The sequence below is a fragment of the Embiotoca jacksoni genome, unplaced genomic scaffold (assembly GCF_022577435.1).
Source record: "Embiotoca jacksoni isolate LCO1_2020_lvr unplaced genomic scaffold, fEmbJac1.0.p SCAF_8, whole genome shotgun sequence".
NCBI classification, from domain to species: Eukaryota; Metazoa; Chordata; class Actinopteri; family Embiotocidae; genus Embiotoca; species Embiotoca jacksoni.
In genome coordinates, this window is record NW_027185436.1 from 18,162,362 (window position 1) to 18,190,209 (window position 27,848).

The following is a 27,848-nucleotide window of genomic DNA, read 5'->3' on the forward strand; positions in this document are numbered from 1 at the left end:
CACTGCTTCTTTACATGTTCTAGGTCGTACAAAGCCACATTTTTATTCTTTTCTTTGTATGGGGCAGCACTGAAGGGAAAACTTTAACTTTTAACTCAGAACACTATTAACTGCATGTTTCTTCCTTTAGAAAGAGGGTTATTCCTACATTATATGATGCGTCCACCCGATTTAGAATTTCAGCAGAGACTGAATATTTCTGCAGTTTTATAAAAGAGAACATTATGACTTTCACAGCAAATGAGCAAACTAAGATAAATGTTACAAATGAGAAATTAAAAGAAAACCTAAAGAAATGTAGAATATCTTGGATATTTCAAATTTTGTTTTATTAACAATGCATCCCTTTGATAGGATTGTATGTTTCTTTAGGTCATGAATGCCCCCAAAAACATACTGTACACATTATACAAGGGAAACCACGATTCAGGCAAAAAAAAGAAAAAAAGAAAAAAAAAATCTTTTAAATTATAATACAGTCTTGAGGAAAAAATATAAATAACTTTTTTTTTCTTCTCTGGTTGAGCTCACTCTATGGTACAGACATATAATAAATAGATCGGATCTGACATCACTCAGCTGATCTATGAATCATCTCTCTATGAGTCCATTTGTGTAGCAGCATTATAGCGAAAACAAGCCAATGGAAACAGAGATCCCCGTTTCCCTGGAAACCTTTTACAAACCCTTTAGTCATCGCACCCCCCTCTTCTCCATCTCCTCTCCCACAATATCAGACAGTGATATTGCATTGTGAAAACAGATCTAGGGCAATTATATTCCTACAATGTAATGGCAGCATGTAATGGCAATCTATTTTGTTTTTACAAAAAAAAAAAAAAAGAAGAAGGTTTTACAAGCAAGAAACACATTAAGGTGATGTTACAACTTTGCCATGCTTGTTGGACATGCAGTGGAGGTGAAGCACAGAGGTAAGAAGCCATAGTGATGGGTAGCTGCAGGGTTTATGCAGGTTTTAGAAACATCTGTGAGCAGAGTTTGGTACCAAATCTGTAATGAAATCATCCTACAAAACACAACCGAGCATCTCCCCAAAGACCGACCCACCTCCTGAGAAGCTTCCTAAAAATGCAATGGCTGAAGAAAAATATTAAAGGTCCTAAGCAAGTAAAGGATGGAATAAACTAGCATTAAATCACATGCTATTCTCTTCATGTACTGTGTAAGGGTGGCAAGATATAATGCTTTAGAAAATACAATACTAGTGATGTTTGATTGTCTGAGATACACGAAAAATAGAAAAGTAATTGGCTGTCTTGGCTGACAAGAGGCTACAGGTTGTAGGAAGTGGTGAGGCAAGAGAAGCAGGAGCACATATCTGGCTAGAAGAGATAACAAGTCAGGTTGGGATAAGAAGCAGGAAGGCTCCAGGTAAGTTTTCTTAAAAACAAAAACAAAAAAAAACAATAGTAGGATCCCTCTGTAGTGTTGTGTTGGAGAAAAGGGTCCAAGGAATCACCGGGTAGACACGACAACATGCCTTCGTTACAGAAAAACACCACCTCCGGAAAGAGTTAAAATGATACGATATTTTTTAAACACAGCTCGAGTCTTTGTCTTGATGATCCAGCTTGTCCTTAAGCATTATGTTGATGTATTATTATTATTGAGTGTTGCTCAGGAATGCCAACCCCATCTGAAAACAGTTTTTGGTTAAACCGCTCCCCCTTTTTCCTGTTAATAAAAAAACAAAAGTCTGCAACAGCATTAGGCGTATCGGGTTACATTTGTTTACAGATACTGACATCCTTTGTTTCCAGCTCGTATTTGCTAGAAGAAAGATGAGCGATGCCCATCTCCTCCTTTTTCCTTGGCCACAGTACTCCGTTTCAAGCAACAGAAACACACCAAATGTTTTCCCATCCTCCCATAACTTCTATCCTCTCAAGTCTTGGTTTCATTCCATGGTTGTAAGGAGCCAGGACTGCAGCTGTGCAGGGAACACAAGCGGGGAAGCATGATCAGGATTCTGCAGGAGGGTCGACATCCTCTTCAGGTTTTGGTAGTTTTGTCAGGATTGCCTCTGCTTCCTCATACATCTGGAAAAAAAATGAGGAAAAACGATTAAATATGTGGAAAAGTAAACACAAAAATGCAGTCAATTTCAGAAAAGGAAGAGTGAGGGTGGTGCAAGCTCTTACTGGCATGAATTGCACGTCCTGGAAGAGTTCTTGTATGAACCGTCTGGAGGTGAGGCGAAACATGCAGTGGGCTAAGAGGTGAGAGACCTCGGAGTACAGGCAAATGTCATCAAACGCGTACGGAAACTTCTCCTTTATCCTGAAGAGAGAGCAGAAATTTAACAGACTTAAAAAAAAAAAATGAAAACAAATTCTGTTATTCTGCAAAGAGTTTGTTTCTTAACATTATTAAAATACAGTAAGCAGAAGGAGAAAAGAGAGCTTTACGTCAGTAGTCCTGTTTCGTGGCCTTTGGTTCCTACAGAGGAGCTGAGGTTGATGATGAGGCGGAGCACCTCCTTCCTCAGCAAGACTCGAGAGGCGGGGCCGTCTTCCGATATCGCCTTGCCGCCTAAAGGACACAAACAAATACACATTTAAATGTTTACATTACATGAATGCAATAAATATTACCACTGCTTTATAGATACTTTTCTTTCCAGCGTGACTGTCTTTCTTCCCCGCTAGCTTCTCCGCATTCTTGGTTTTGTTTAGCTTTTTTTTATTTTACCCCACATCACCTTGACCTGCACCATCCACACGCATCCACATAAACACAGATGATGTCACTGACTAACACGTCTCGTATTCAAAGTAGTATCTTCCAATCAAATTTAAGGGTTGAATTAGTTTAAGTTTTGATCTTGAATTTGACAGCTGACAGTCCAGAGAAAGACAAGAAACAAGGGCAGAGAGGAAGGTGTATGAGATGCAAGGTCCTTTGGGAGGAAATGGTACCACGGACGTGGTGGATATGTGGTGAAATGTCACCAGACGCCCCAAAAGAAAGTTAAATAAATGAAGTACCCACATCGAGACTGTGAAGATCAAAACAGTAATTTGCCACGGGACTCTTTTGTGGTCTTACCAATGACAATGTCACTCGGAGTGGGAGTGCTACAGATGGAGCCTTGTGACACCGCAGCATCGCTGCAACCCGACACTCCAGAGAACTTGGACTGAGGCATCACCTCCAGACGATGGCCGCTCTGGCCTCCCCATGACGGGAAGTCGACAAAATCTGACAGAAAAAAAAAAGGAGCAATTCTTGTATTTTTGCACTGAGTTTAAAACATGTCAGAGTAGATGACTGAATGTGTACGCGTGTGTGCGTGTGCGTGTGTGTGTGTGTGTGTGTGTGTGTGTGCGTGTGTGTGTGTGTGTGTGTGTGTGTGTGCGTGCGTGTGTGCGCTGGCTCACCTGTCCGAGGGTGTGTGCTGTTGATCTGTGGCTGTGTGGGGTATCCGAGGACGATGGCTCCAACGCAGTAGAGGCAGTTTTCTTCAGTGTGATCCTGCAGGCCTGTCTCATCTGAACCCACTATGTGGTTCTGGGTGTCGCCTCGGCACACGATCAGCTCCGAGATACTGAACTGCTGCTTCAGTACTGGAATAGCAGGGCGATCACCTGCAGAAGCACGAAACACGGGTCTGTTTCAAAATCTCTTTTTTTTATGATTTAATTGTAATTGAATGAGGCATTAAGTCACTTTTACCATCTCCATCACCAAAAAGGAAGCGTTTCCGCTCTTCTGAAGGCGGGCTGATCCTCTGCTGGAAGTAGGCAGAGTCTCTGATGTGGAACATATCATTGATGTCCATTGGCAGCGCGAGGCCAATGTAGTCGTCGTTACACCCGAAGGAGGCGCTAGAGACCATTGAGCGCACTGAAGAGCAGCGATGCAGAGTGCTTTGGTTGATGGGACTGAGTAGTTCCTCTTTGTCCAGAGAGGCAAAGCTCAGTGCTTTCAGGAACCTAGGGAGGGCAAGAGGAGAGGTGCGTGAGAGGATCCGGGGGGAGAGACTGGGACGGAGAAGGAACACGGGGAGTGAATGAAAAAAATGTTGGATAAAAACACAGAGATGGGGGCTTATTAAAGGGCTCTAGAGCCTGACACACTGTAGACCGCTACCAGGGCAGCAGCAATTGTTCAACTCTGATTCAGACGATAGATTCACACAGAGAAAAAAAAACAAAAAACATTAAACTGATTCAAAGGAAGGGGTCAGAAATAATGTGACACAGAGCTGGTGGTCAGCATGTTTTTCTCTGTTTTATAATTCTGTCATCTGTTATATTATCTTTGTTACTCCTGCTTGGCCTCTACAAACCTGTGGAAGGGGACTTTCACACCTACCTTGTTTGGTTTGGACCTTTCAAACCTTTCAGTTTGTTATGAGCCAAAATAGCAAGGGTGAAGTTGGTCCGACTGAAAGAGGACTTGGTTCGGATCAAACTGAACCATAGTTCGCTTTGCTTGCAGTGTGAAAAATGTTTATAGATAGTTCTGACTTTTGGACCAATTACAGGAAGTTGAGGCAGGCCAGCGTCACCCATTTAACAACAGAAGAAAAAGAAAATGAACCGGAAGACGAGTAATAATAAATCCTTGAATTTCAATTTCGCACCACTTGGTCCTTGGGTCCTAATGAGCTGCGGTAGCACATGGAGAGATAATGAGATGAAGTATCTAATTGTAATTTGGTCTGACAAAGAAAAAGACTCGTAAAATACTCATGTGCTTTGACTTTTGGATCGGAGCACTATCTCAAACATTCCTCACGCTCGCAGACATGTTTCGGTATCCTTGGGTGCTGCCCTCTGCAATAACTTTCCTCATTTTTTTTTTTTACATGACTGATCCAACAATTAAAATACATTTTATACCAGCACATACAGTCACATTTATCACATTGGCACGTATCTTGTGCCGTTTATTAGGTACCTCTAGGTAAGGTTACAGGGAACGACTACAACATGGGGCTTACTCATACTACGGGATCAAAGCAACACGCGGACCAACTTTAAGCGTGGAGCTGTTACTACGCTAGTAAAAGCAGCAACAATAGATTTGTCTGGATCGATGCTAGAAGCTACATCTCTACTCAGGGGGACACTGGGTAGGTCCACCCACCGCGGTACAAGTGTTCTGGACAGCCTTCGGTACGGACTTAAGACTCTGGGTTCCGGACAGGTACCCCTCCTATCTGATATCCTGACGGGCAAAAAACACACTCACACCTGTCATTGCCAAATTAGACAGAAACCAAAACTCGAACTTTGGCACAGAGCTGCTGCAGCTACAAATGAAGGCATGTGTTGAGCTTTTCTTCAGGATGACATCTTCCCATTCATGTCATTTAAAAAAATTGAGGCACCAATGAAAACAGAACAAAACTAGATACATTCAGTGTCTGCTTTCGATCCCACAGTGATGCAGTGATGGCTGACTTACCTGCGAGGTGTTAATCGGGAATCCAGGCTGCCGGTCTTCATGGTGATGGTGTCAGTGAACAGCACATCTTTGGCCGGTGAAGCCAGCGCCTCACTGTGAGACAAAGACGGGTGTATCCTCTGCTGCTGCAGCCTCTTCAACGTAGCGTAGCCCAGTGCGTCTCTCGGGCTGGTGTACATGAAGCTGCAATCAGCCAGACTTTTTATGGTGGTTACCGAGGGTGACTTGAGGGACTGAGCTCGGCGGGGGAGAGTGTGCGAGGAGCCGGGCGGTACCAAAGAGACGGTGGAGGACTTAGACGTGGACATGTGGTTGGTCTGAGCCTGGGGAGCGAGGGAGGAGAGTGTTTTGACAGTTTTGGCAGACACTACTGTGTTGAGGCTCACACAGTCAGAAGAGTCTGGTTCAGGTTCCGGGTGTTCAGGGTTTCCAACGGTCTCCCGGGAGGGACTGGAGCTCATGGAGCTGATGCCACTGGTTGTGGTGTCCGTGTTAAAGCTCTGACTGCGGCTTTTAAATTGAGTACCTCCGCCGCCTCCCCCACCCCCTCCCACATTGCCTCCACTAGAGGAGGAGCCGCCATCTCCTGCCAGACGCTCTCGACTGCTCTGCTCCCTCTCCCGGTTGTGGTGCTCGACAGCCCCGTGCCCTCCTAGACCGCTGAGTCCGAGGCCTGAGCCTCCTCCTCTGGCCAGCCTGCCGTCCACAAGATGCTCCTCAGAGCCTCCCCTGGTCCCGACAAAAGACGTCTCCAGGCTGACTGTTGGACTCTTTGGCATTCCTCTGCCATTAAACACAGGAGTGAAGACGTCCCCTTGGTTGGGGCTGTAGACAGATGGCTCCGTCACTGTCCTGTTCCGCCTCATACTCCCCGTGTTGAGCTCAGTAGGGGTGCGAGAGCCTGACAGGGTCTTAGGGTCGCTGGTGGAGCGCAGCTTCTTGCTGGGGAGAGACAGGGAGTTGAGGAAGCGGGTGCGAACGAAGCGCGTGGACGCCAGGATTGTGAACGGGCTGCGGTCTTTGACTGGTTTGGAGTGTAGATAGAAAGAGGGCTCGTCTGACTGGTCCAGTACATCACACTTGTCATCGTCCAGGATGTACATGTCTACGAGCACAAACAGTGAATTACGGGGATGGTTAAAACATACCTGAATACTAAGATGTAAAATCATGATATTTTACATCTGTCTGCAAGTGTTGCTGATAAAACATAAGATGTCCTACGTACTTGGTTGAGATTCGCTCTCACTGTTGTGGCGGGAGCTGGTGGATTCAGAGTTCAGACTCAGCGTGCTCGGGACTGAAGAGAGTTCGGAGGTCAGCTGTGTGTCCACCTCGTCTGGAGTGACAGGCCACAGCGTCCTGCGACTGTGTCTGACTGCATCCCAACTGTACTGCTTCAGCACCTCACAACCCTGCCGGGTCTTGGAGATCACACCCAGCACATAAACACATGTCCTGCGGGCGGGAGACGACAGCACCGTTAACCCATCATGCACTTGTACAGGAAATATGAAATGTTTTCTATTCATTGGATTTCTTAGTGAGCACGTTAACATGATCTATCATTCAGTTACTTAATTAATTAAAACTGAAAGGGAAAAAAACGTACCCTCGTACTGACAGCACCTCACAGTGCTGAGCCAATGCAAGGATGTCAGGGATGACATTCTCCTCCTGCAGGAGATTCAGACCCCAGTTTGAAGAGCCAATGTTGCCCTAAAAAAAGAAAACAACACTCACTATCAGAGCCATCTGCTTTTAAGTACTACAACAGTAACAGGGTAACTGAGGTGCTGGCACGTGTTACTGACCAGTGCCCAGAGAGCAGCCTTCAGCTGTTTGATGCCCTCCCAGGTGTCCAGCATCGGGGAGCGAACCGTGTAGCTGAGGTCAGGAACCACACTCTGGAGACAAATAAAAAAAAAAAAAGACAAAAATCAGGAAACAAGTCTGATAAATCTGCACAAGCCTCTGCCTGCCAGAGCAATGACTGTAGAAAAATTAAACACCGATAAGCTCGCAGTGTGTGAAAAAAGCTTTGTAAATAAAGCACTTACCTGAGCCTCCAACAGATGACAGCCTGTCTTATCATGGACCAGCTGACCATACAAGTGAACAGGAAGATAGACATTTGGTCTTTGTAACCTGGAGACACAAGCAAAGAAATTAGGAACGGGTTCAAGAATCATTTCAGTCCTGTGGCTCTTCAGGTGAAGACAAACTCCACGGTCTCACCTTTGGTTGCTGCGTCTGACGTAGTTGTCTCCATCGACAGGTTTGCGGTAAGTCGTTAGTGCTTCGTTGAGTTGCTCCTCGATCAGGTCCACATACTTAAGGTTGTATTCCTGCAATCCAGAAGAGACGAAAACTTCTGTTAGTGTGTGGTCTTACTATAATATAATAGTCACATTTCCAAAAATTACTACAAATGAGAATTTATTCTGCTGTCTGTTGATATCCTGATACCTTCTGCCATTTATCCAGCTGTTTACTGACATAACCCCTCTCATTGAGGTAGGAGAAACCTTTAGGAATGGACAGAAACCTAAACAGTGCGGGGGGGAAAATGTACAGTGTATTCAGGAAGGTATATAATGCTGCTGCTGAACTATTTCATAAACTGTCATGTACTGTAAGGCATCTTTGAACACTCACCTGAGGAGCAGCAGGAGGCCTTTGTCCCCCAGGTGGGACACAGCCGGTTTGAGCTGGATTAGAGCGTGAAGGTTGGCCTGAGGCAGAAAAATGGGAAAATCATCTTTCAACACATTTGTCATTTCTTCACTGCCACTTTCAATATCAATAAACATAAGTAAAATGTGTATTTTTTTTCTTTTTTACTGCTCATCAGTTCAACTAAGTGATGGGTGTGTTTTTCATCAGTCACCTTGTCTTCACAGGACTCGTCCAGTATATCCAGAGCCTCCATGGACACGGCCTTGCTGTGGTCGTGAAGCTGTGTGACCAGCAGCTCCATGCCCCAGCTGCTGAAGAACTCCACGCCCGCACGCAGCAGCACCCGGAGGTGCTTGGTAGCATACAGCCTGCACGTCTGCTCGTTGAGACAAGAAACAGCATGTGATGAGAAGGAAAGGGGGCGTGAGGACATTATTGGACAATAGACTTTGGCAGATCTTGTGGGTGCAGGGAGATGATGTGATTACGAGTAGTTTGGAGATGTTTTAACAACCACATACAATTTTGGGAAGTAGACAAGTCTCAGTTTCATCCTCCCATGACCATTCAGATCATGGTGGTGGTTTTGTACATGTAGTTTTTAAACGAGATAACAGCTTGTGAAATTGTCCATAAAAAACAGCTTCCTCTTTAACACTCTGTAAATATTTTGTGTGTCTAGTTATCTTGTTGTCCTCGTAGCTGTATTACATCAGTAGCAGCAGTGAGGATCTTGGAGAGGATCACTCTGGCCAGACCGTCTCTGCTGTAGTCCAGTGTGGAAACAGCAAGTTTCAGCACAGCATCCTGGTTCTTTACAGAGCACAGATTCAGCAGGCTGCAGATACAGAGAAGTTCAGACGTCATATTGAGCTGTTAGCAGGATGTCTCATCAAAAGAACACAAACGTATGACATTCTTACACTTTATGAAGCTGCTCATGAAAACTGTTTTTCTGTTCACTCACCACTGAAACAGGCCACATTTCTCAAGCAGTTTGACTCCCTGTGGGTGTGCAGAGAGCGTACCGAGGAAGAGGAAGTAGTGCTGGCTCAGTGTAGTGAGCAGGCCGTTGCTCTGCAGACAGCGCTCGGGCTTCAGCCCTGAGGATGAGGAGAGCCATGACACCATGTCCCTCACCAGCTCCTCCAGGTAACCCTGGCCGTCCTGATGATAGCGGGGAAAGAGAGTGGGCCAACAGGAGAGGCAGGTTAGAAATTGACAAAAGACAAAAAAGGACTATGTGTGTTTGTGCAAAACTTCTCTCACCTCATCAGAGTCCATGAGGAACTCCACAAACTGACACCCAACCACAGTGAGTTGTCTGGCCTTTAGGTGATCCAACGCCAGCCCCGCGTACAGTTTACTACTGGGCTTATAAAAGTAAAGCAGCCTCCGAACGAACCTGCAACACAAAGCAACAAGTTGGTATTTAAAACAAGATGCCAAAGTACACATGTCAAAATGCTGCTGTGGGCTTTGATATAAAGGGTCTTACTTGTGCATCTGTTCATCTTTGTTGTTCCTGAGGTTTACATGAGGCCACTGGGGATAGGAAAACAACATTTTAGACGGGAAAAATAAAGAATTACATCCGAGTCCGTGGTGCTACATGAAATCAGCCTGACCTTAAGGATGGTGGCAATGAGCAACCAGTTCCACTCCAGGTTCTGCTTGTGGTGGAGAATGTGACTGTCTCTCAGGTTCATCATCAGTGCTTCTTCTGTGTCCTGAACACAAGGGCAGAAGACATTTATTTAGCAATGTAAACAAAAATAGGAATACAAAGTGGAGTAAGAAGACAAACTAATTCAACTTTGCAATAATTTTGTTCATTATTCATTTTATTGATCTTTTTAAGTAATCTGCTTTACATTATGCCAATCAGCAGGTTCTTGTAAAGGCAAACTAAACAAACCACAGACGTTTTACCAAACACACAGAACTGAAGTATATGAAGCATATTTCCCAAAATATATCTCTTTAAACTACCAGAGGCTAAAGTAAAAATATAGCCTCTGAGAAACATGTTGATATTTTACCTTTATGACATAGATGTCCCTGTGGGCACGTGAGTGTGACTCTCTGCGGTTGTGTGATGACGCAGATTTGCGAATGATATGGTCCAGGTAAAGACTGTGTGGTTTGAAACCTTTCTTCTTCTTCTCATGGAAACGTTTCAGATTGTTGACGGCAGCGCTCGCCCGACTGGAACGTACACAACAATAATTGATTTCTGGAAGTGTATTGTGTTCACTGTTAAAAGAGCACTTGTGATCAGAGCCCCTTTATGACAGAGGGCACATTTACAAAAATAAAATACAAGGCACTGTCAGGGAAAATATAGTTCTGATAAATATATGCGTTTCTGGTCCAAAAATTTTTTATTCTGTGAGGAAGAAAAGTTCAACGTGTCAGATTGTACTCACAGTCGTTTCTCCTGGGCGATGTCAAAGGAGGCTGCCATGTTGATGAGGGTGGGAAGGCAGTGCAGGTGGTGACTGTGGGAATGTGGAAGGATGGTGTTTGCCTAAACAAGAGAGAGGCGTGTGGAGGAAAAAAAGAAACGTGAATTTAGAGTTAGAATCACAGGAACTCAGTTGCAGCAAATAGCTTTTCAAAAAGCACAAGTCTTACAGTTATCTTGACTGTTAACTTTGCAGTGACACAAATATTTAGGTGAAGTTCTTCTTTAGTAATGTGGGCTTCCGTGTGCCAAACTATCCTTTTTTACAAACGTGCATCACAGATACTTTCATTGATATATTACCATGTGTAGAAGTTCTCCCAGCAGGATGGTGGCTCTAACAGCAAGCTGGTCCTCGCTACTGGTCACGACTTCAACAAGGCCCTGCAGAACCACAAATAAGGGCGGAGAGGAGGATGTGGTTGAACAAAAAGTAGTAAACCACCGTGACGTCACCCACTGAACTGACATTTTGAATCCTCAAGTTCAGCATTTTGGCCATTGCCATCTTGTTTGTTTTTAAGTCAGAAGTGACCGCATTTGGACAAGCCGGGGAGGTCCGAGGGGTGGATCCGACTAGGAATCAGAGGACACTATGCCTGCCCTCCTATACCAGCAACCTGACTGCAACTCGGGCAAGTCAAGCAATACCTCTCTTTGAAGCCAAATATCTAAGTAATGATGGAATTATTTCTAGAGGGATGGCAAATACACTGATCAGAGGGAGTAACTTTATCAAATGACGTCATTATGACTTGTGGAAAAAATGTACTCATTTAGTATTTAATGAGAGAACCTGACACTTTTTAAATAGGAGTCCATTGAAGCCAGCTCCTAGTGGCTCCCAGTGGCTCCCAGTGGTATTGCACATTGAGGCACTTAGACACTGGTTTCAGTTTTCAGATGGGGAGTCTATATCCATTTTTATTTACATGCTTTTAAGTCTACACTTAATAGCAACAGTAACATCCTAAAGCTCTTAAATGTGCATTGTAAATTAATTGCAACACAATACTGAGTTATACTCAACAACATAAATCAGCCATTAAGCACAAAGGAAGTAAACACAGTATGAGCTCACCTCTAACAGCCCACCGTTGATGAAGGCAGAAAGAACAAATGCAAGGTAGTTGTCCATCAGGTCAGGTCTAATGTAGTAAACAGAAAAACAAAAATCATTAACAGCTCATGTACACACTGAGCTGACGGCAGTTTTGTGAACCGATTCCATCTGTTCTTTCTCATCATCACTCACCGAGAGCGGGCCCGATGGGGTAGGATGACTTTGGCCTCAGCAGCAATAAACCCATCAGACAGTCTCCAGGTGTCCTGAAACCTGGCAGAGTCTGAAGTGGACCAGAGCAAAGATCAGTTTATACTGTGCATGTAAAGTACAAACTTACAGGGATTTAAGAGGAACAAAGCATTTTAAAGTTAAACTTTCGAGTGTGTTTTTTGTCATGACCAGACAAGGCCAAGTAACCAAACTGGAACTCCATATTTCTGTAATCACTGCACATAAAAACGTATACCAGATACTGGGAGGAAGTATAAACATGAATTCTGAAGACACGAAAGAGGCTCTCCTTACCAACACTTAGAAGGGCTTCTGTGAACTCTTGAGTTACAATGGGCATAGGGAGCCTGAATATCTCGTATAACACCTCCAACAAGCCTTTCTGCAGGGCAAATGATTTTGAAGCAGTCAGAAATATACATGTTTGATATCACGGCTATTCATTTCAACAGCAAGTGTGCCACAAAGGAAAATCATAGATTAATTAATAGATACATTACAACAAGGAACAAACTAGTCACGCACATCCCTTCCCTTTCACTTTAGTGGTATCATTATAATCAATTCGCAACAGCAGCCAATACACTGGTTAATTAATTGTTGCAGCTGGCAAAGTAAAAATAACAACAACCTGTTTGCGATTTTCACAATGAAATTAAAGTATTTTTAAATTTGACAGAGACTTTCGAAGCTTGTTGTTAGTTTAGCTAACATTAGTTTGTCTGTGGCCCGTCAGCTCAGAGTGCAACATGAGACTTGACTGATGGATGTAATCCTGCTGCAGTCAGTTACAGCGCATGTTGTTGCTAACACACACACTGGGTTTCCCTGATCCTCCCCGTCCCCACGTATTCCTGTCACCAAGGTTACACACATAGATTGTCTACAACTGAAGATGCACAACCCTACTTGCTTACATCCTTTTATGTCTATGGTTAAGCCTGATTTGCAGGCACCATTTTTGGGCTATAGAAAAACTTAAAAAGGGCTGCAATCTGGCCCGCAGGCTGCTAGTTGAATAAGCTTGAGCTGCATTACGCAGCCCTAGGGAGATTACCTCCAATATCGTAGTGTTACTGCTGTACAACACAATGACCCAAAGGCTCAAGGGAACCAGTTTCACTGGAAAAAGGATGATAATATCTGCGCTTGATCTGTTGATCTGATCAATCTGTGCCGTGACAAATATATCTCACTCTGTGCTTTGATACTCTGGCTCCAACCAGACTGGGCATCTCACTGCAGCTCATAAATAAATACTGAAGGGGCAAAAGTCGTAGACGCAAGAGAGACCGACATTGCTTTTAAATCTGCAAACTTCCCTTTTCCTCCGATATATTTTAAAATATTTAGAGCTCAGCTGCTCCAATACTCACCCTAACTTCCATATTTGGTATGCAAAGTAAGCCAATTAAAGATTGGATTCCAGAATTTCCAACCTTGCATAGGTTGATAATCCCTGAGTAAAAAAAAGAAAAGAGACAAAGAGATATTTTACTGATGATACCCTCAACAGACAGCAATTCTTACTTGTAGTTGCATTAATCACAACATCAAAGCCCTTACCAGACCAGGAGCGGAAGGCAGCCACTATTGCCATTCTGCTGGACAAGAAACGGGACTCTCTGTCTTCCCTGTGAACATGAAAACATATACACATTAAAAACTGGACAACATGTTCCGTACACACAACATCATTATGATCTCTCTACGGGACATTTCACAAAGCATTATATAAAGCTTTGCCGAGGATCCAAGGATCAGACTACACCACAAAAGCAAAACACTGAAGGTTGTCAAGGAGAATCAATAAAAGATCTTTAATATCAAATCTGAGTTAAAGCATTATTGTGACTTTGCCTGCTTCACATCCTCTGGCAAGTCATTCTGGAGTGAAGCAGCCCTGATAAGGCTCACATAACAAAAACACTAAACAAACCCTCCACTTTCTCCACGCATTGGTGCATTACCAATATTGGAACACAGCAAACAATCAACAGAGGGAAATGTCAGACACTCAATCTTTTTGTTTCCACTGTAACACTGCCTCTTCATATCCCTCACACACACTCACTTGAGTTGCCCTTCAGCCGTGTCTGCATTGTGACGATAGTGAAAATCTGTGAAAGGCGCAAGGATTTGCTGCAGGACAGAACACAAAGCACATCAAAGATGGATATGCAAAAAATACAGCAGACATTAGAGCATTTCATTAGTTCTTGAAAGTGAAGTGAAAGCCTTCTTTAATAGCCCCATGTAACATCTTGGAGTAATAATGAACCTGCTATAGATCTTATATGACATCCGTGTGGATATTATGACTGCAGTGACGAGTTGCTCCTGTCCCAGGTGTCTGTTCACAGACAATGAGGCTTTGGAGAAATGCTGTAACTGATTACTTTAAGCTCCATGGGAAAGAGACAGGTGCCCTACAGCTGCTAATCCCAACTGAAATGACTCCCAGGCAGCAGACTGGCTCATTTATAAACCGCAACTTCCTCTGAACTCGTATCCGTGGGTGTGCGTACCTCCAGCTCGACGTCAACACGCACGTACTGACGGGTACGTGGGTGGTTGAGTAGGTGGAGGACGGTAGTGATCAGTGCTTCATTGATGCGACTCAGCTGACAGTCAATCACATTCTTAAGGATGGTGCTGAGGCCTCCTCGTTTGGCCACCACCTCTGGGTTCTTCAGGGCTACAAAGGCAACAAGTTAGCAACAAGACAATATTTCATAGTCAGATGTAGTTAATATTTATAAAGTGCGATCAAAATTGTTCTGAGACTACGCCTGTTACATGCGAGCGCTGTGCAGCATCGTGACACGGGAAGCTGTGACTTTTGTCATTATGTTTTCCACTTAGGTTGATTGATGAACATCAGCACCTGTGTTACATGTGTTTTTGTGATCACCGGTATGTACAATATTAAAATGTTCCTATGGACGTGAAACTTCAGCAGAGAGCGGTCGCAGGCAGCCAAATCCATCGAGTAGGAGAGGTGGGAAACGACTTTTGTGTTGCTGCAGGTGAAAAACTTGCACTTTGTCTTTGGTCTTGGAAAGTTACGTTCTTCCCCTTTTGAAACATGATGTCCCTCAAAACACCTCGCCCGGATCATTGTTTCATTACCGCAGGCGTTCTGATGAATTTCAAGGATCTTCGCTGCCAATTTCCCAAATTGATGTGCACACTTTGCTCAAGTTCATGTTGAAATGGCAAATGTGTTCATACCAGAGGTCACAAAAACAGGTGTAACACAGGTGCTGATGTTGACCAAGCGATGTAACTTGGAATACTTACTCCCTTTGGGAGGCAATAACCTGCAAATTACTGTGCTGTGATTTGTTCTTGCACAGCAGGACCTCCTAGGCTGCACACAAAGCAACTGTGTGCGCTCACCCAGTGGTTCTTCTATGTCTGTGTTATGCATCTCCATCTCAAAAGGCCAGATACTCACCTAGCTCGCATACGATGGCAATGGCAGCACGGACCATGCGATCTCTCTCTTGCAATCCATCAGTCCCCACAGCAATTAGAGAGTTTGCAATAGAGGTGGGGAACAGCATCGCATTGACAGTGATGATCTACAGCGGGAGGGAGAAGAGAGAAACACGAGTCATCAAACAAGTCTGGACAAAAAGAGGCAAAAAATAACTAGTGGGGGGTTTTTTGGCCACTTTTTATTTAGGGACTCCAGAAAAAGAATAACGACTTTTGAAGTGCAAAAACAGCACTTGGGTGTATTCTGAGGGTCTCATATGCCAGAATATATATAATTATAATTTTATGGTAAGAGGCCTGGCTTTATGTTACAGCATGAACACAAGGGTTACGTTACTGCCTGTATAGCTGATAGTTCCTCCCAGAAACCCCAGCCTGACTCTGTGTGTACGTGTGTGAAGAAGGTTTACAGTAAACAGAAAGCGCTATAAAAAAAAACTGTGTCTGCAAACTCATGCAAACTATCCACACTGACACTGCTGCGAACCCAATGATCTTTCAGGTGGCACACAGGGCTGAGCAGCGAAGGCAAATTCCCCCAGTGACATGACACCGACTCTACAAACGGTTAGAAGGAAGAGAAAAAAACAAAAAAAAAACATCTTATCTTACCTTTCTGACAAGTCGCAGAGCCTGAGTCCTCTCCCCCTCATTGCTCTGCTGGATGTCAATACATCTGAAACAACCCACAGGTATAATTAGTCATGCCCTTTTCTTTTTACCGCAGGCAGTCAGGAGGAGAAAAATAAACGTGTCAGGAGGAGAAAAGTATGACTTGGAAAATGACGCTTGAAATTAATTTCTTGACAAAAAGTAATATGGTTTGACCCACAACATGAAGTCAGCCAAGCAATACGTCTCCATCTGGCTCGTGTGGTCAAAGCAGGGTCTCACCTGGATATCAAATAATCCACCTGCAGTCTGAGGACCTTCTGCAGCACGCTGGTGTCTCTGATGAGGTAGCGGAGCGCCCGCAACCCTGCAGCACGCACTTCCTTAGCCTCATTTAGAAGAGCTAGTCGCAGACTGCGGATCGAAAATCAAAGACTCAGATGTCTAAAGGTGCAACATGGACAACATGAACATGACACAAGATTTTACAGCCTCTTGATTTATGCTGCTTTTCGATTAAGAATTCATGAAATAAAGTTCCACCAAATATGAAACATTTTAACTGATCTCATGCATTCACTCGGCTATAGTACGATGAACTAACAGAGCACATGTCCATGAAAAGTATACAGTGTACAATCACTCACTATTGCTTGCTGACAACACTTACCAAATGATGATTTCTTCATATGTAAACCCAAAGTTTTCCTCATTGTGGCCAATGCTGCATAGCAGCTGTAACAGAGAAACACAACAGAAGATAAATTATTTGATGAACACTATGATGACTGCATTAACATGGCTTTGGTCAACGATAAGAGAAAGCCTGGCTGGCAATGTGGCATTACCAGAACCCCTCAAGGTGTGTATAAGACAGTTCAGCAATTAGAAAATGGCGCCATCCTTTATTTGAGAAGCTCACGGTCTCCAAACCAACTAAACAGCACAATACTTTCCTGCAGGTCACTGAAGACGACGAGCAGGTGTGTTTGTTGTCTGTTCTGTTTGGAGGAGGTGAATCATCGATGAATAATGCTTTCACTGGAGGCAGATGGATGTTTTAAGTACAAACGTGAAAGTGGTAAAACACTCACAAGTTCAGTCATGAGTGCTAGCTTGTGTCATCTCCACCATTTGTTGTTTATGACTACATGTGCCTGTATGAATATCTGTGTTAGACACATGAAAATAGAGGGTGATAACAAAAAAATCTCCAACTAATACTGCTGCATGTAGCCTGACTAGTTGCTCTGGTTTTTCCTCCTCTACCAGGCCTGGCAGTAGGACTCTGTTTTCAGTATGAGTGTCTGTCTACCTTTAGCAGGTCCTCCAGCATTATCTGGGGTACACACAGTCTGTGTCAGCTGGTGGGCCGAAACTAACAACAACGCAGTCTAAAACACATCCTATGTACAAAGCAATGAGATCCTTGGGCAAACGAGGCTGCCATTTTGGATCTGCTATTTCTCAGAGGCACCCTTAGGGAACCTAGCACCAAGTCAATGCTACTGCATCACAGTAGTTTAGTCTACCCCTGAAGATCCTGATGAGTAAATCAAGCCAGTAAATTGTATAAGAATGGATCCTCAATGCTGGGCATAAATCTGTTAACCCTCTTTCCTAACAAACCACTTATCAGAGCAGGAGGCGAGACAGAGCAGGATGGGTGACGACTGGAGGCAGTGTGAGTAGGGGCTTGTTTTAAACCAGCTGTGATGTCAGAGCCTAAGCAGGCGGGAGGCGGTGAGGGGAGATGGGGAAGGGGGCATGTGACGCTCTCCGGGTGGATTAGGTCACCCTCACTGTCCTAGAACCCTTATAAGGAATCAGAGTCACTGTGCTCCAACACACACACACACACACACACACACACACACACACACACACACACACACACATCATTGCTATCCCCCTCCATTGAGTTGTAAACAAGAGTTGGGTGTATGAATTAGAGAAACACAACCTCAGCTCAAACTCAGCCTTTAGCTTGCTGTATTGCTGTTTGTAAGGAGGCCAAGACTCACCAACAATTGTTTACAATATGTCCATGACACGCAGTCAGAAGTGTTTTGAGGCAAATGGAAATCGGCAAATGTCTAAGCAGTGGCAGGAATCAGTGTCCAGGCTTGGTGAATTCAACAGTTGTGTAAACGGCCTTGACATTTCTCAATGAGGTGACAGTGAGAAAAAACAATGTGGTCAAAGCACAAGAAGCTGCTCGTTTCACCCTCATACTCATCTTGCAGTTGTGCAAGTCATTAACTAATTTTCTGCGTTATTCTTGTTCAAAATAACGGAGTTCTGGTATGTTTTGGGTGGAAGGCAGAAAAACATCAAAGAGGTCACTTGCCCATCACAAGGCTGACACAGGCACAAATTTAAAAACACTGTTCAGATGTGAAAATCAATTCTAGACAGACCTTCTTTGAAAAATATATTTTCGGAAAGTTCTCTATCTGCAGAAAAATTCCAAAAGAATATATAACAAGCAAATCTCTCATTGTTCCTCTTTTTGAATTTTTAAACAATTAATCTGTATATTAAACCATCTGATGATAAGTGGGACAGACACTGTCCAGTTATACAGCATGGTCAAAGCACTCTAGACTTCTGGTCCACGATCACTTGTTTTGAATGTTCCATTAACATATTTGCATGTTCATCACACAGTGTAGTAGTGCTGGCCGATATTTTCATCTTCATTGCGATATGAACATGTACATGGTTGGAACAAGCACATTGCAGAAGATTGCCTGAAACATGAAATTAGAAAAATCCTTTTGTTTACACATGCCATGCATTCACACTGTCAACCAATCAGATGTAGCTAGATGGTGGGCCATGGCATTTATGTTTATTTAATTTGGTATTTGGGTGCAATTTTTTCAATAAAAGCATATTTGAAATACTTTCTATAATTCCTGTATGCAGTGGTCATTGGCTGCTCCATTTTTGTGGTCAATGTTAGCTGTGCACCTACTAAAGCAGAGAGGACTGTATAGCTAATATGCAAACTTCAGTATTTGCTTATCTATCACAAATCACATTGTCATTGCGATACTGAATAGTATCACTGCGGATATCGTGCAGGTCTCAAATGTTCAGAATAATCTTCACTTTTACCATCAACATTAGAGCTAAAAACCAATGGACAAAATACACTAATGTCGGGGGAAAATAGAGATTATGTAACTGAGCATGTCTCAAGTTTATAATAATAACTAGACATTAATAATCTCAGGTTTCAAAGCAAGAGTGCCGCTCTTGATGTACATTAGACTGGAGTGCTTTCTCATCCCTGGAGCTCCTGTTACATTCGCTGTCAGCATCACAATGACAGGCACAGCTAAGGCCTGCTGGCAGCAACACCCAAGAGGAGAGGATCAAGGAGAGGTCAGTGGTGACACTACAGAGGAGAGGTGGCTAATCAATCCTTACAGATATCAAAACAGAGCCAACCTTCTTGAAAAGCTGCATGTTTAGCTTTCACCAAATTTCAAAAGTGTCAACACCGTCTTGAATAACATAAAACAGTGGCGTTAAAAAGCATCATAACTTGACAGCTTTACCTTTATGAAGTTGTTCAGGTGACCCAGTTTTCGCATGTTACTGACTCCGTGCGGTTTGGCCACATTTTGAAGGATTTCACGGAAGTTTTCTGATGGCTCTGCAGGAGAATGAAAAGGGAAATGCAATGTAACTAAGGGAAGCATTAAGCCATATTGCCATAATACCTGGCGATGAACCGTAATTGATATGCTGCAGGAAGGAAGTTGGTTTAGCTGGTCACACTAATTTAGGTGTGTACAGTCAAAACAAGGCCAGACAGTAAAAAGCAAGACTCAAGCAAGCAGGGAGTGTTTTTGTTTTCACTTCCTTTCAACTGTCAAGTACTTTATTGCAAATGTTAAATGTTGTAAATGACAAATAAGGCAACTGTTTTTAAAGCGGCATATTCTCTTGGCAAGAATCAATGCTCGAACATTTAATTTGCGTGGAAACCACTTCCAGCTGCTGCACGTCAAGAAAAGAAGAATGCTACAAAAACTATGAATACTCCATCTAAATTAAGTAACGAAGGTTAAAAGAGGATGAGTTTCATATAGTTTCAGTTTCGGCTATCTGTATAATATGTCGGTCTAAAGCGCTTGAAGGACTTTAATGAAGTATTCCAAACTACCTTTCAAACACTTTATTCTGCCTAAACTGGTACAAAATGTGCAAATTAGAAAATCAAACTTAAGAGTAAGATATAAAGTTATATACATGTATCAGCTGTGACAAGACGTCCATTAACTGGTATGGCAATGATGGGAATCTATCTAAACAAGAAACAGTCACTTGCTTGACTGTGTCCGGTGTGAAAATGTGCATGCAGGGATAACAGTTGACATGAACTATACATAATTTTGAACTCTTTGGCACCGACATGATTTGGTGTGTCGCTCTTGTGACACCACCGTATTGTTATGAGACGCGCACAAACAGTAATTTTGCAGCTCCCTGATGAAAAACAGCTCACAGATTAAAGTGCATCCCATCCTTTGAACTAGGTTTGCATTTATCAGGCATTTCAGGTGCAACATGTCACTTAGTTGACATGGTTGTAATAAAAACCAGCAGGTATCGGGGTCTCTGGACTGAGACAGAGAACCGCTGCTCCGTGTAAACAAGCTGGTGTGCAGGATTGTAGCTGGATGAGTAAATCTAACCGGGCTGTGCAGAACCACCCTGTGCTGCCCAAATGGTGCTCAACGAGCAGCCTCGGGACCCGATTTCTCGTACAGCCAGCGATGAGAAATGCCCGATTGCAGGGCTTACGGCTGCTTGGCTAAATAACAGGCTATCTTGCCCACTCACACCGATCAAAAACAACACATCGTCGTCATGGCAGGTTAGCTGTGGCAGCTAGCTGACGCTAACTCAGCTAGTTAGTTAGCTTCGCTGCCGCCTGTTATTATGATGTCGAGATCAATGGTTTTAAAACAGAAAGCCGAACCGGCGAAATAAAAACTGCAAAAAAAACGGGACACGTGCACTGACTATCTACATTTTCACTTGGTGGGGCTGGTGTTTGCAGAAATCCCACCCCCCCCTCTCCCCTCCTCCTCATCCATTTTGAACAATAATCGCTTTCAGGGTGATGAAGCCTCTGCTCACCTCTGGTCAGATCCAGCGGTACGTTCTCTTCCCCGCTGTCATTCCGACCTGTCAAAAACACACACAGCCGACATATTGAGGGGTCACTCCAAGGTCACCACGTGCGGGAGAAATTCTATTTGTCCGATATCTAGCTATAAAAGCTGTCACTGAATCGAGTTTTTCACGCTCACCTCGCATCCGAAGACTCCGGATAGGACGGCCGCGGAAGCTGGCCGCCATGTTTCCAGGAACATACACAACACCGGAAACTTCGCGGATTCTCGCGAGAAATACAGACAAGGTTGTCGCAACGAGCCGCAGCATACCCCTACAGACCTGAGATCAGCTGAATCCTCCTTAATCCCCCTCTAATAAAAACATCAGTCTGACCTGACGACTGTATTATAGTCAGCAAAGAGGGAGCTTATTTATAGCTGGACACCAGACAGTTTAATTACAAATATAACATTATATATATTTTTTTTTTAAAAGTCAAAATATTGTGAAAATTTAACTTCACAACATCCAGTCATTAAATCATGGATATTTATTGTTGATCAACAAAGTCACAATCATCTTCAAAAATGAATAAACCACGCGCAGAGGTATTGATCAACTTGTTTAATGTACAAATATGTTACTTAAATGTTGATGAGTACACAGCTCCAGACACAAAAACTAAAGACAAACAGAATTTGTCAGTTTTAGTCAAAGCAAGCCACCATGTCATTAGTGACTGTTAGAAAGCTTAGCCCTGATAAATTTAACAATATATTGGGGCTCCAATATTATATTCATTATGAAGTTTTGATATAATTTTATTATGCATGCTCTTGGATTAAAGAAAACGCAAAAAAGTTTAGGTAGTATCCATTCACGGGGTATAAACATTCCAAATTGATGACTATTGTACTATATGGTTTCAAAGTTTGATCAGTGGGCTATGCCCTTCACATTTTCACAGCTATTACTTTACTAACACTGCAGTATATAATATACTCAATTACAAATAAAAGTACAGAATTACAAGCAGTTCAATGTCTGTAAAATATCAAACATGAAAGTACTTGTAATGCAAAATGTCCTCTTTCATAAAGTAATATTATGTATTTTATCATATTGTTTTTGTTTTACCAATGCCTTAATGTTCAGGTAGTAATTAAACATTAAAACTAGTCATTTTCAAGATAAATAATGGTATAGTATTAATAATAATGAATAGTTGTCATCAACTTCATAATAAGTAATAATTATAGAATTTGAATAAAATGTAAAAAAAAATACAAAGTTCAATATCTACATAAAAGTACATGAGATTACTACCCTTCAAAGAGGAGTGGAAGACTCTACATTATCATCACTTCAACTTTGAATACACACTGAGTAAGTATTTAGTGTAACATCATCATGATCTATTCACAGGTTTGTGGCGTACAATATAAATACTCGGAAGAAAGGTTCAGACATAATTGTATTTATGGTTGTGCCGAATGAAAAACTCTGATGGGAAAAGAGAAAAATAAATTATTCAGACGCAGTGTGGTGTTGTCAATCAGAAATGAAGGTTGTATGTTTGAAAGTTTTTAATAGCCTAGTTAAAAGGTAATGGACAGGATATCACTAACAACTGCAAAGTCTCTGACTCAGCCTTAACAAAAGTCATACACGATAATATTCAAAAGATATTTGTAGAGAGGTGTTGGGCTATATTGGATTAAAATAGTTTACACAGAAGTGCAAGGTTTAAGGAGGAAAACCAAAATGGCAGCAGTTTATCATAGCTGCAATAATCCTGGTAACCACTGGGTGTCAGCCATACATCACAATCAGCAGTTTGTCCAATAGCAGGAAGGGACCAGAAAATGGCTTCACGTCTTCATTGTTTAAAAATAATTACACTTTCAATGTTGGAATAGAATTTTTTTGTTTCGTGTCTGTGGATATATTTATTTCACTTAATACTTGATTTTATAAAAAATAAGTGACTATATACATATATCTATCTATCTATATCTATAGATATAGATATATATATATCTATATCTATAGATATACACACACATATATATAGATATAGATATACACACACATTTTCATTTTTATGGTGCAACACTGACCTCTGTTGTATCTCTATTGGCACTGACCTGGAAAAACTCATGTCTCTACTGAATAGCAGAAAAACTGAACAACCTTGTCTCTCAGTTATCAATGTCATCATAAGTGTCATCTTCCCAGCTGTGTAAAAAACAGAACACTATCATTCCAAATTTTGTATTCTTTCTAAATCAATAAAAGTCAACAGCCTACAAGGTTTCAGAGGTTTTTTCCAGAATAAGCTTCCCAGAGTTGGAATATGTAATGGTGTAAATACAGTGCTAATTCTTGCTGCAGTTACAGAGAGTTCTTTTGTGAATCAAACAATGTCATTAAATAAATTTTTAAAAAAAGCAGCATGCCTCTGTGCCATAAGCACTGTGCTGGTATACACATTCCTCAAGGGATGTACCTCAAGGCATGATCACAACTTGTTTGAGTTGTGACCTATATTGACAATCATACGCTGAAATTTCAATCCCAATTTGTGACCTAATAATAGTGAAAATTGTATGTCACACTGAGGCATTTTTTTTTTTAGCAATTACAACTTCATTATAATCACAACTTGTCATGGGTGCTGGGGGGAAAACATGAAGATGTTTAAATTAAAATGTCTGACACCGAGAGAAAGAGTGTTGTGACAGACATGGCAATTATCAAGTGAGAAACACTTTCAATATGTTTGCTGTTTGGGTCTGTCTTGGCAGGTAAATACAACCTACTAAATAAAAAAAAGACAATGTGCTACCATCACATGAATATATGTTTATTTGAGACTACAAATATAGTGCTGCTATATGTTTTCATAGACAAACTGATTTCATGGCTTTCTTTTTAAACTTAATTTGAATTCATGTCTCTTTTAGGTCAGTGTGGCTGCAGATATGAGAGTATCAATGTCCTGAATGGCTTTGGAAGTCCTTTGAAGAGCTTCAGCGATGCAGTTCTCATTTACTGGTTCACGACTGACCTCTGCAGACGGGCCTTCCAGGTCTGCATGACCTTTCCCATTTCTGAGCAGGTGGTTGTTCTCCAGCAGAACTGGGCACAGGGTGTTAAAGAGGACACAAGGTCATCCTGAATATAAACATGGATAATCTGCAAACTTTGACAACAATAATCCATATTATTGTCAGCAGCCCTCTGTACAATCATGTATATACTGAAGGATACAGTTGAATCGCTTTATCTTCTCCAGTTCTGCAGCAACAAGATCTGACCTGAAGTGAAGAGAAGGTCGAGTGGACGTCACAAGCTGATAACACACTTTCCAGCTTCCAATAATAAAATACCAACAGAGTGATGACAAAAATACAACTCACTGAGTATATACAGTCTGTGTGACATGCATGTGTTCCTCAACAGGCACAGAATTGGAAAGATTTTCTTTGAACACTGTTGGTTTTGAAAAATGTTTGTCCTGCAAACAAAATCATATTACACAATTACCAATTTACAAGCTTGAACACTGTATATATACACTGAAATCCTAAACAGCTGTAGCAGCATCAGCAGGAATTAATTCTCTGACCTCCTCCAAGCAGCTCACTGTGGCAGGGAACTTCAGTAAATGCTTGGCCTGGTTGTAGCAATCGAGGATCCTGTGAAATAGTTATGTGATGGTTGAAGACCTCAATAGATCTAAGTCTTAAACACACCAGACTGTGATGAGGTGGTAGCTTACCTGCTTGCACGACTAACAATAGAACATATAGAGTAGACCTGTCCGATTACATCAGGTGGAAGACTGTTCAGATGGTAAGTTACCTCTTTCACCTGTGAAATAGACACGATCAATAAGTAAGATTCAAGAAACTCCTTCAGTAGATTGGACTTTAGGACATTTCTGTGATGAGAGACTGAAATTAACAATTTACCTGCTCTGGCGGGAGCTCAGGTTTGTGATGAGTAAAATAAGAGTTGAGGACGCCATTAGAGCGAATGACTGATCCATCCCCTGGGGAAACCTCTATAACGGAGACAGCTCCACTCAGTATCCTACAGCAGACATACAGGTAAACACAGTCATAGGGTGGCTGTACATATCAGCTATTACTGCATATGACTTATGATTACAGTACAGTATAAATCATATTCTATATGCAGGTCCAAAATGGGAAAATATGCACTTCACACAAGACGTTGCCTTCTCTTAAATCTATTTATTTTTACCCTCACAGAAGATATTAAAGCTAAAAAAAAAAATATAATTGTGTATAAAGAGCTTGCTCGCTCATTTTCTAGCATCAAATTTACACATTTTAATGCTTCAATAAGTGAAAGCAAATTATCCTGTTTAAAATTTTGAGAGCAGAGGTGTTCAAACAAATGTCAAAGATCTTAAAGGCCTTTGTTAACCCTAAAAACGTACCTGTAGGTGACTCCTTGACACCACATTATGTTTACCAGCTCTGTTGGGAGGTCCGAATGTTCCTCTTTGACCAGGGGATCTTTAAACTTCCACCTTAAATACATGTAAGTTTAAATCAGTCACTGAACATATAGTATGCAACACACCTGTCATCAGTCTGCAAACCTATGCCGGTGAGGTGATGAACAAGAGAGAGGCAGCGCCTGAGGAAGGTGGGACCTTCTCTCGCCACTGGTGTTGTCCGACATGTTTGTTCTCGCTTTTGCCTGACTGGAATTGCTCGTTCTCTCTGCTGCGACATCTTTAGGTTTAGAGAAAAGAGCCATCCAGTGATGGCGAGCCAAGGAGAGAGGGTACTCCCATATGGGAGCAACAGCCGAGCAAGAGCGATGCTGGACCACCGTGGTGGACTGATACATCTGTTCAGGCTGGGGGGAGAAGAGAAAGGAATTATGGCATCAACCCAAGAAATAAGCACATGAAAATCTGTTATAAGTATTACCTTTGGCTGAGCACTGATAAACCGAGGAGAACAAGACCTCAATCGAGTGGGCTCTTCTGTTCTTCTTCCTCCTCCCTGACGAACCTCTTTGGTATGATCACTGGCAGTGTCACAAATCAGATCGCGTGCTTGCTGCTGACGGCCATTTATGCCGCGGTGCTGATTTTGAGTCTGGCTGAGGCTGCATGTGAACTCCACTGAGAATTCTTCACCCGAGGGCGAGAGCGTCAACATAGCTCGTCCCTCCTCTGACCGGATGATGGTCTCGCCTCCAGGTCCAAGCTCAGCCTCGCAGGACGACCACTCAGGCCACTGCACACCCAAGTCAATGCTGGAAAAAGGCTGCAGGAGGAAACGCAGAACATATAGACACTGATACTCCCGCATACGCATAATCTGAGGGAATTAAAGTAAGGTAGGAAATTTCTCTTGATACCTCGTTTTGGTCAGCAGAGATGAGCTCCAATGGCAGATATGGTCGACTGGCATACTTATTCCTAAATGCCAATGCAGCTGCCATCAGCTCCTGTAAGAGAAAGGCAACCAAACTGTGCTCATTTATTCTAGCAAGCAACAGCCTGTTCCACCATGTTATAACACTAGTCACAAACTGAGGCTAAAAACACATTAAACCAGTTAAAGCAAGCTCATATTTTATATTTATACCTTGTATGTGCTGATGGTGAACCTGGTCCTCTGTCGGACTCTCTCAGCGGGCTGCAGAGGATGTCCGCGGGGATCAGTGGATTTCAGCAGCATGAATTCACAGCCGCACGGTGACAGCTGCAACTGCGCTCCGTTTCCGTAACGAACATCTACCGACTCATCTTCATACATTATCATCGACGTGACACTGGCGTCGGCCTCCATCGTCAGCCTGTAATGGGTCCAACCTTCCCGAGGCAGCTGTAGTCCCGCTGAAACTCAAAACACAGCGGCAGGCCGCGTCATGGCGTCAACGTCATCAGGCGGCGACGTTTGTTATTGAGCAAACAGGCACATCCGGAAAGTTTGGCTTTCAGAAACGTCCCCGCCCCTTTTTTGGGGGAAATACATACGACTGTCTCCATCGATTTAAATGTGAAATAGAGTTACAAAACCAATCCCATGTAAACCACAGGATCAACATTACTGTAAAAATGACATGGTAATGACATGGTGGCATTATGTCGAGGGATCATATTTGCCTCGGCCTGGATAGAAAAAAAAAAGAAAGTAATTTGATCCCTCCTCACATCACTTCTATAGAGTGGTGCTATAGAGCCCTTCTATCAGGATCTTTTTTTAGCACATAATAGGTAAACAAATCGGGAGCCAAACCCTAAGTGCCTACATCAGCGGCAAATATTTGTTTGTAATATTGCACATTGGAAGCATTTTTTGTAAGAGTACAAATATAGAGGACAACCAAAAGTTCAGAACAAAAGATGTGCAATAAATTAGTTAATAACAAGTTAATACAACTTTTTTCAGTCTCCTTTAAATAGTCTTTACTATCACTATTGTAAAATTAAGACTTTCACCCATAAAATTAGACTAATTTGCTCTGACCAAATAATGTGGCATATTCAAGTATTTATTTTTAGTAAAAAAAAAAACTCTCATCTTTGAATTTTCCAAGTTATATACAGCCACATGAAAAGCATCCCAACATAGAGTAAAAAAACACACACACACACACACACACACACACACACACACACACACACACACACACACACACACACACACACACACACAC

At 42.5% G+C, this 27,848-nt stretch overlaps 2 protein-coding genes across 2 annotated transcripts; both read right to left on the reverse strand.

Moving 5' to 3' along the window:
• Positions 1-307: 307 nt before the first annotated feature.
• On the reverse strand, positions 308-21,392 carry LOC138215896 (rapamycin-insensitive companion of mTOR-like). The gene is made up of 37 exons (XM_069178361.1): positions 21,329-21,392; positions 21,156-21,203; positions 19,565-19,662; positions 16,666-16,730; positions 16,278-16,409; positions 15,996-16,059; positions 15,340-15,466; positions 14,408-14,577; positions 13,954-14,021; positions 13,446-13,513; positions 13,256-13,338; positions 12,174-12,261; positions 11,838-11,928; positions 11,664-11,730; positions 10,886-10,966; positions 10,545-10,645; positions 10,158-10,323; positions 9,744-9,845; positions 9,614-9,660; positions 9,385-9,520; positions 9,083-9,282; positions 8,827-8,953; positions 8,327-8,491; positions 8,095-8,171; positions 7,906-7,984; positions 7,675-7,784; positions 7,497-7,584; positions 7,251-7,343; positions 7,049-7,155; positions 6,665-6,894; positions 5,437-6,541; positions 3,697-3,956; positions 3,402-3,608; positions 3,070-3,222; positions 2,430-2,553; positions 2,163-2,301; positions 308-2,060 (listed from the first exon to the last, which is right to left on the reverse strand). The coding sequence occupies exons 1-37, from the start codon at positions 21,375-21,377 to the stop codon at positions 1,983-1,985; spliced, it is 5,193 nt and encodes a 1,730-aa protein (XP_069034462.1). The 5' UTR covers positions 21,378-21,392; the 3' UTR covers positions 308-1,982.
• Positions 21,393-23,703: 2,311 nt separating this feature from the next.
• Positions 23,704-27,035, reverse strand: cunh5orf34 (chromosome unknown C5orf34 homolog). Its single transcript, XM_069139062.1, has 11 exons — positions 26,774-27,035; positions 26,544-26,633; positions 26,108-26,449; positions 25,771-26,033; positions 25,606-25,698; positions 25,112-25,232; positions 24,919-25,010; positions 24,766-24,835; positions 24,557-24,654; positions 24,408-24,454; positions 23,704-24,275 (listed from the first exon to the last, which is right to left on the reverse strand). Exons 1-11 carry the CDS (start codon positions 26,975-26,977, stop codon positions 24,097-24,099), a joined length of 1,599 nt encoding a protein of 532 aa, XP_068995163.1. The 5' UTR covers positions 26,978-27,035; the 3' UTR covers positions 23,704-24,096.
• Positions 27,036-27,848: the final 813 nt, after the last annotated feature.

Coding starts and splice junctions, on each gene's coding strand:
- cunh5orf34 (XM_069139062.1), bottom strand. CDS start 26,977: ATGGAGGCCGACGCCAGTGTCACGTCGATGATAATGTATGAAGATGAG. Junction 25,011..25,111: donor CTGAGCTCCCGCCAGAGCAG/GTAAATTGTTAA, acceptor TCTATTTCACAG/GTGAAAGAGGTAACTTACCA. Junction 24,836..24,918: donor ATTGTTAGTCGTGCAAGCAG/GTAAGCTACCAC, acceptor ACTATTTCACAG/GATCCTCGATTGCTACAACC.
- LOC138215896 (XM_069178361.1), bottom strand. CDS start 21,377: ATGGCGGCCAGCTTCCGCGGCCGTCCTATCCGGAGTCTTCGGATGCGA. Junction 10,646..10,885: donor TGGGAGAACTTCTACACATG/GTAATATATCAA, acceptor TCTCTTGTTTAG/GCAAACACCATCCTTCCACA. Junction 7,985..8,094: donor GGCCTCCTGCTGCTCCTCAG/GTGAGTGTTCAA, acceptor CGCACTGTTTAG/GTTTCTGTCCATTCCTAAAG.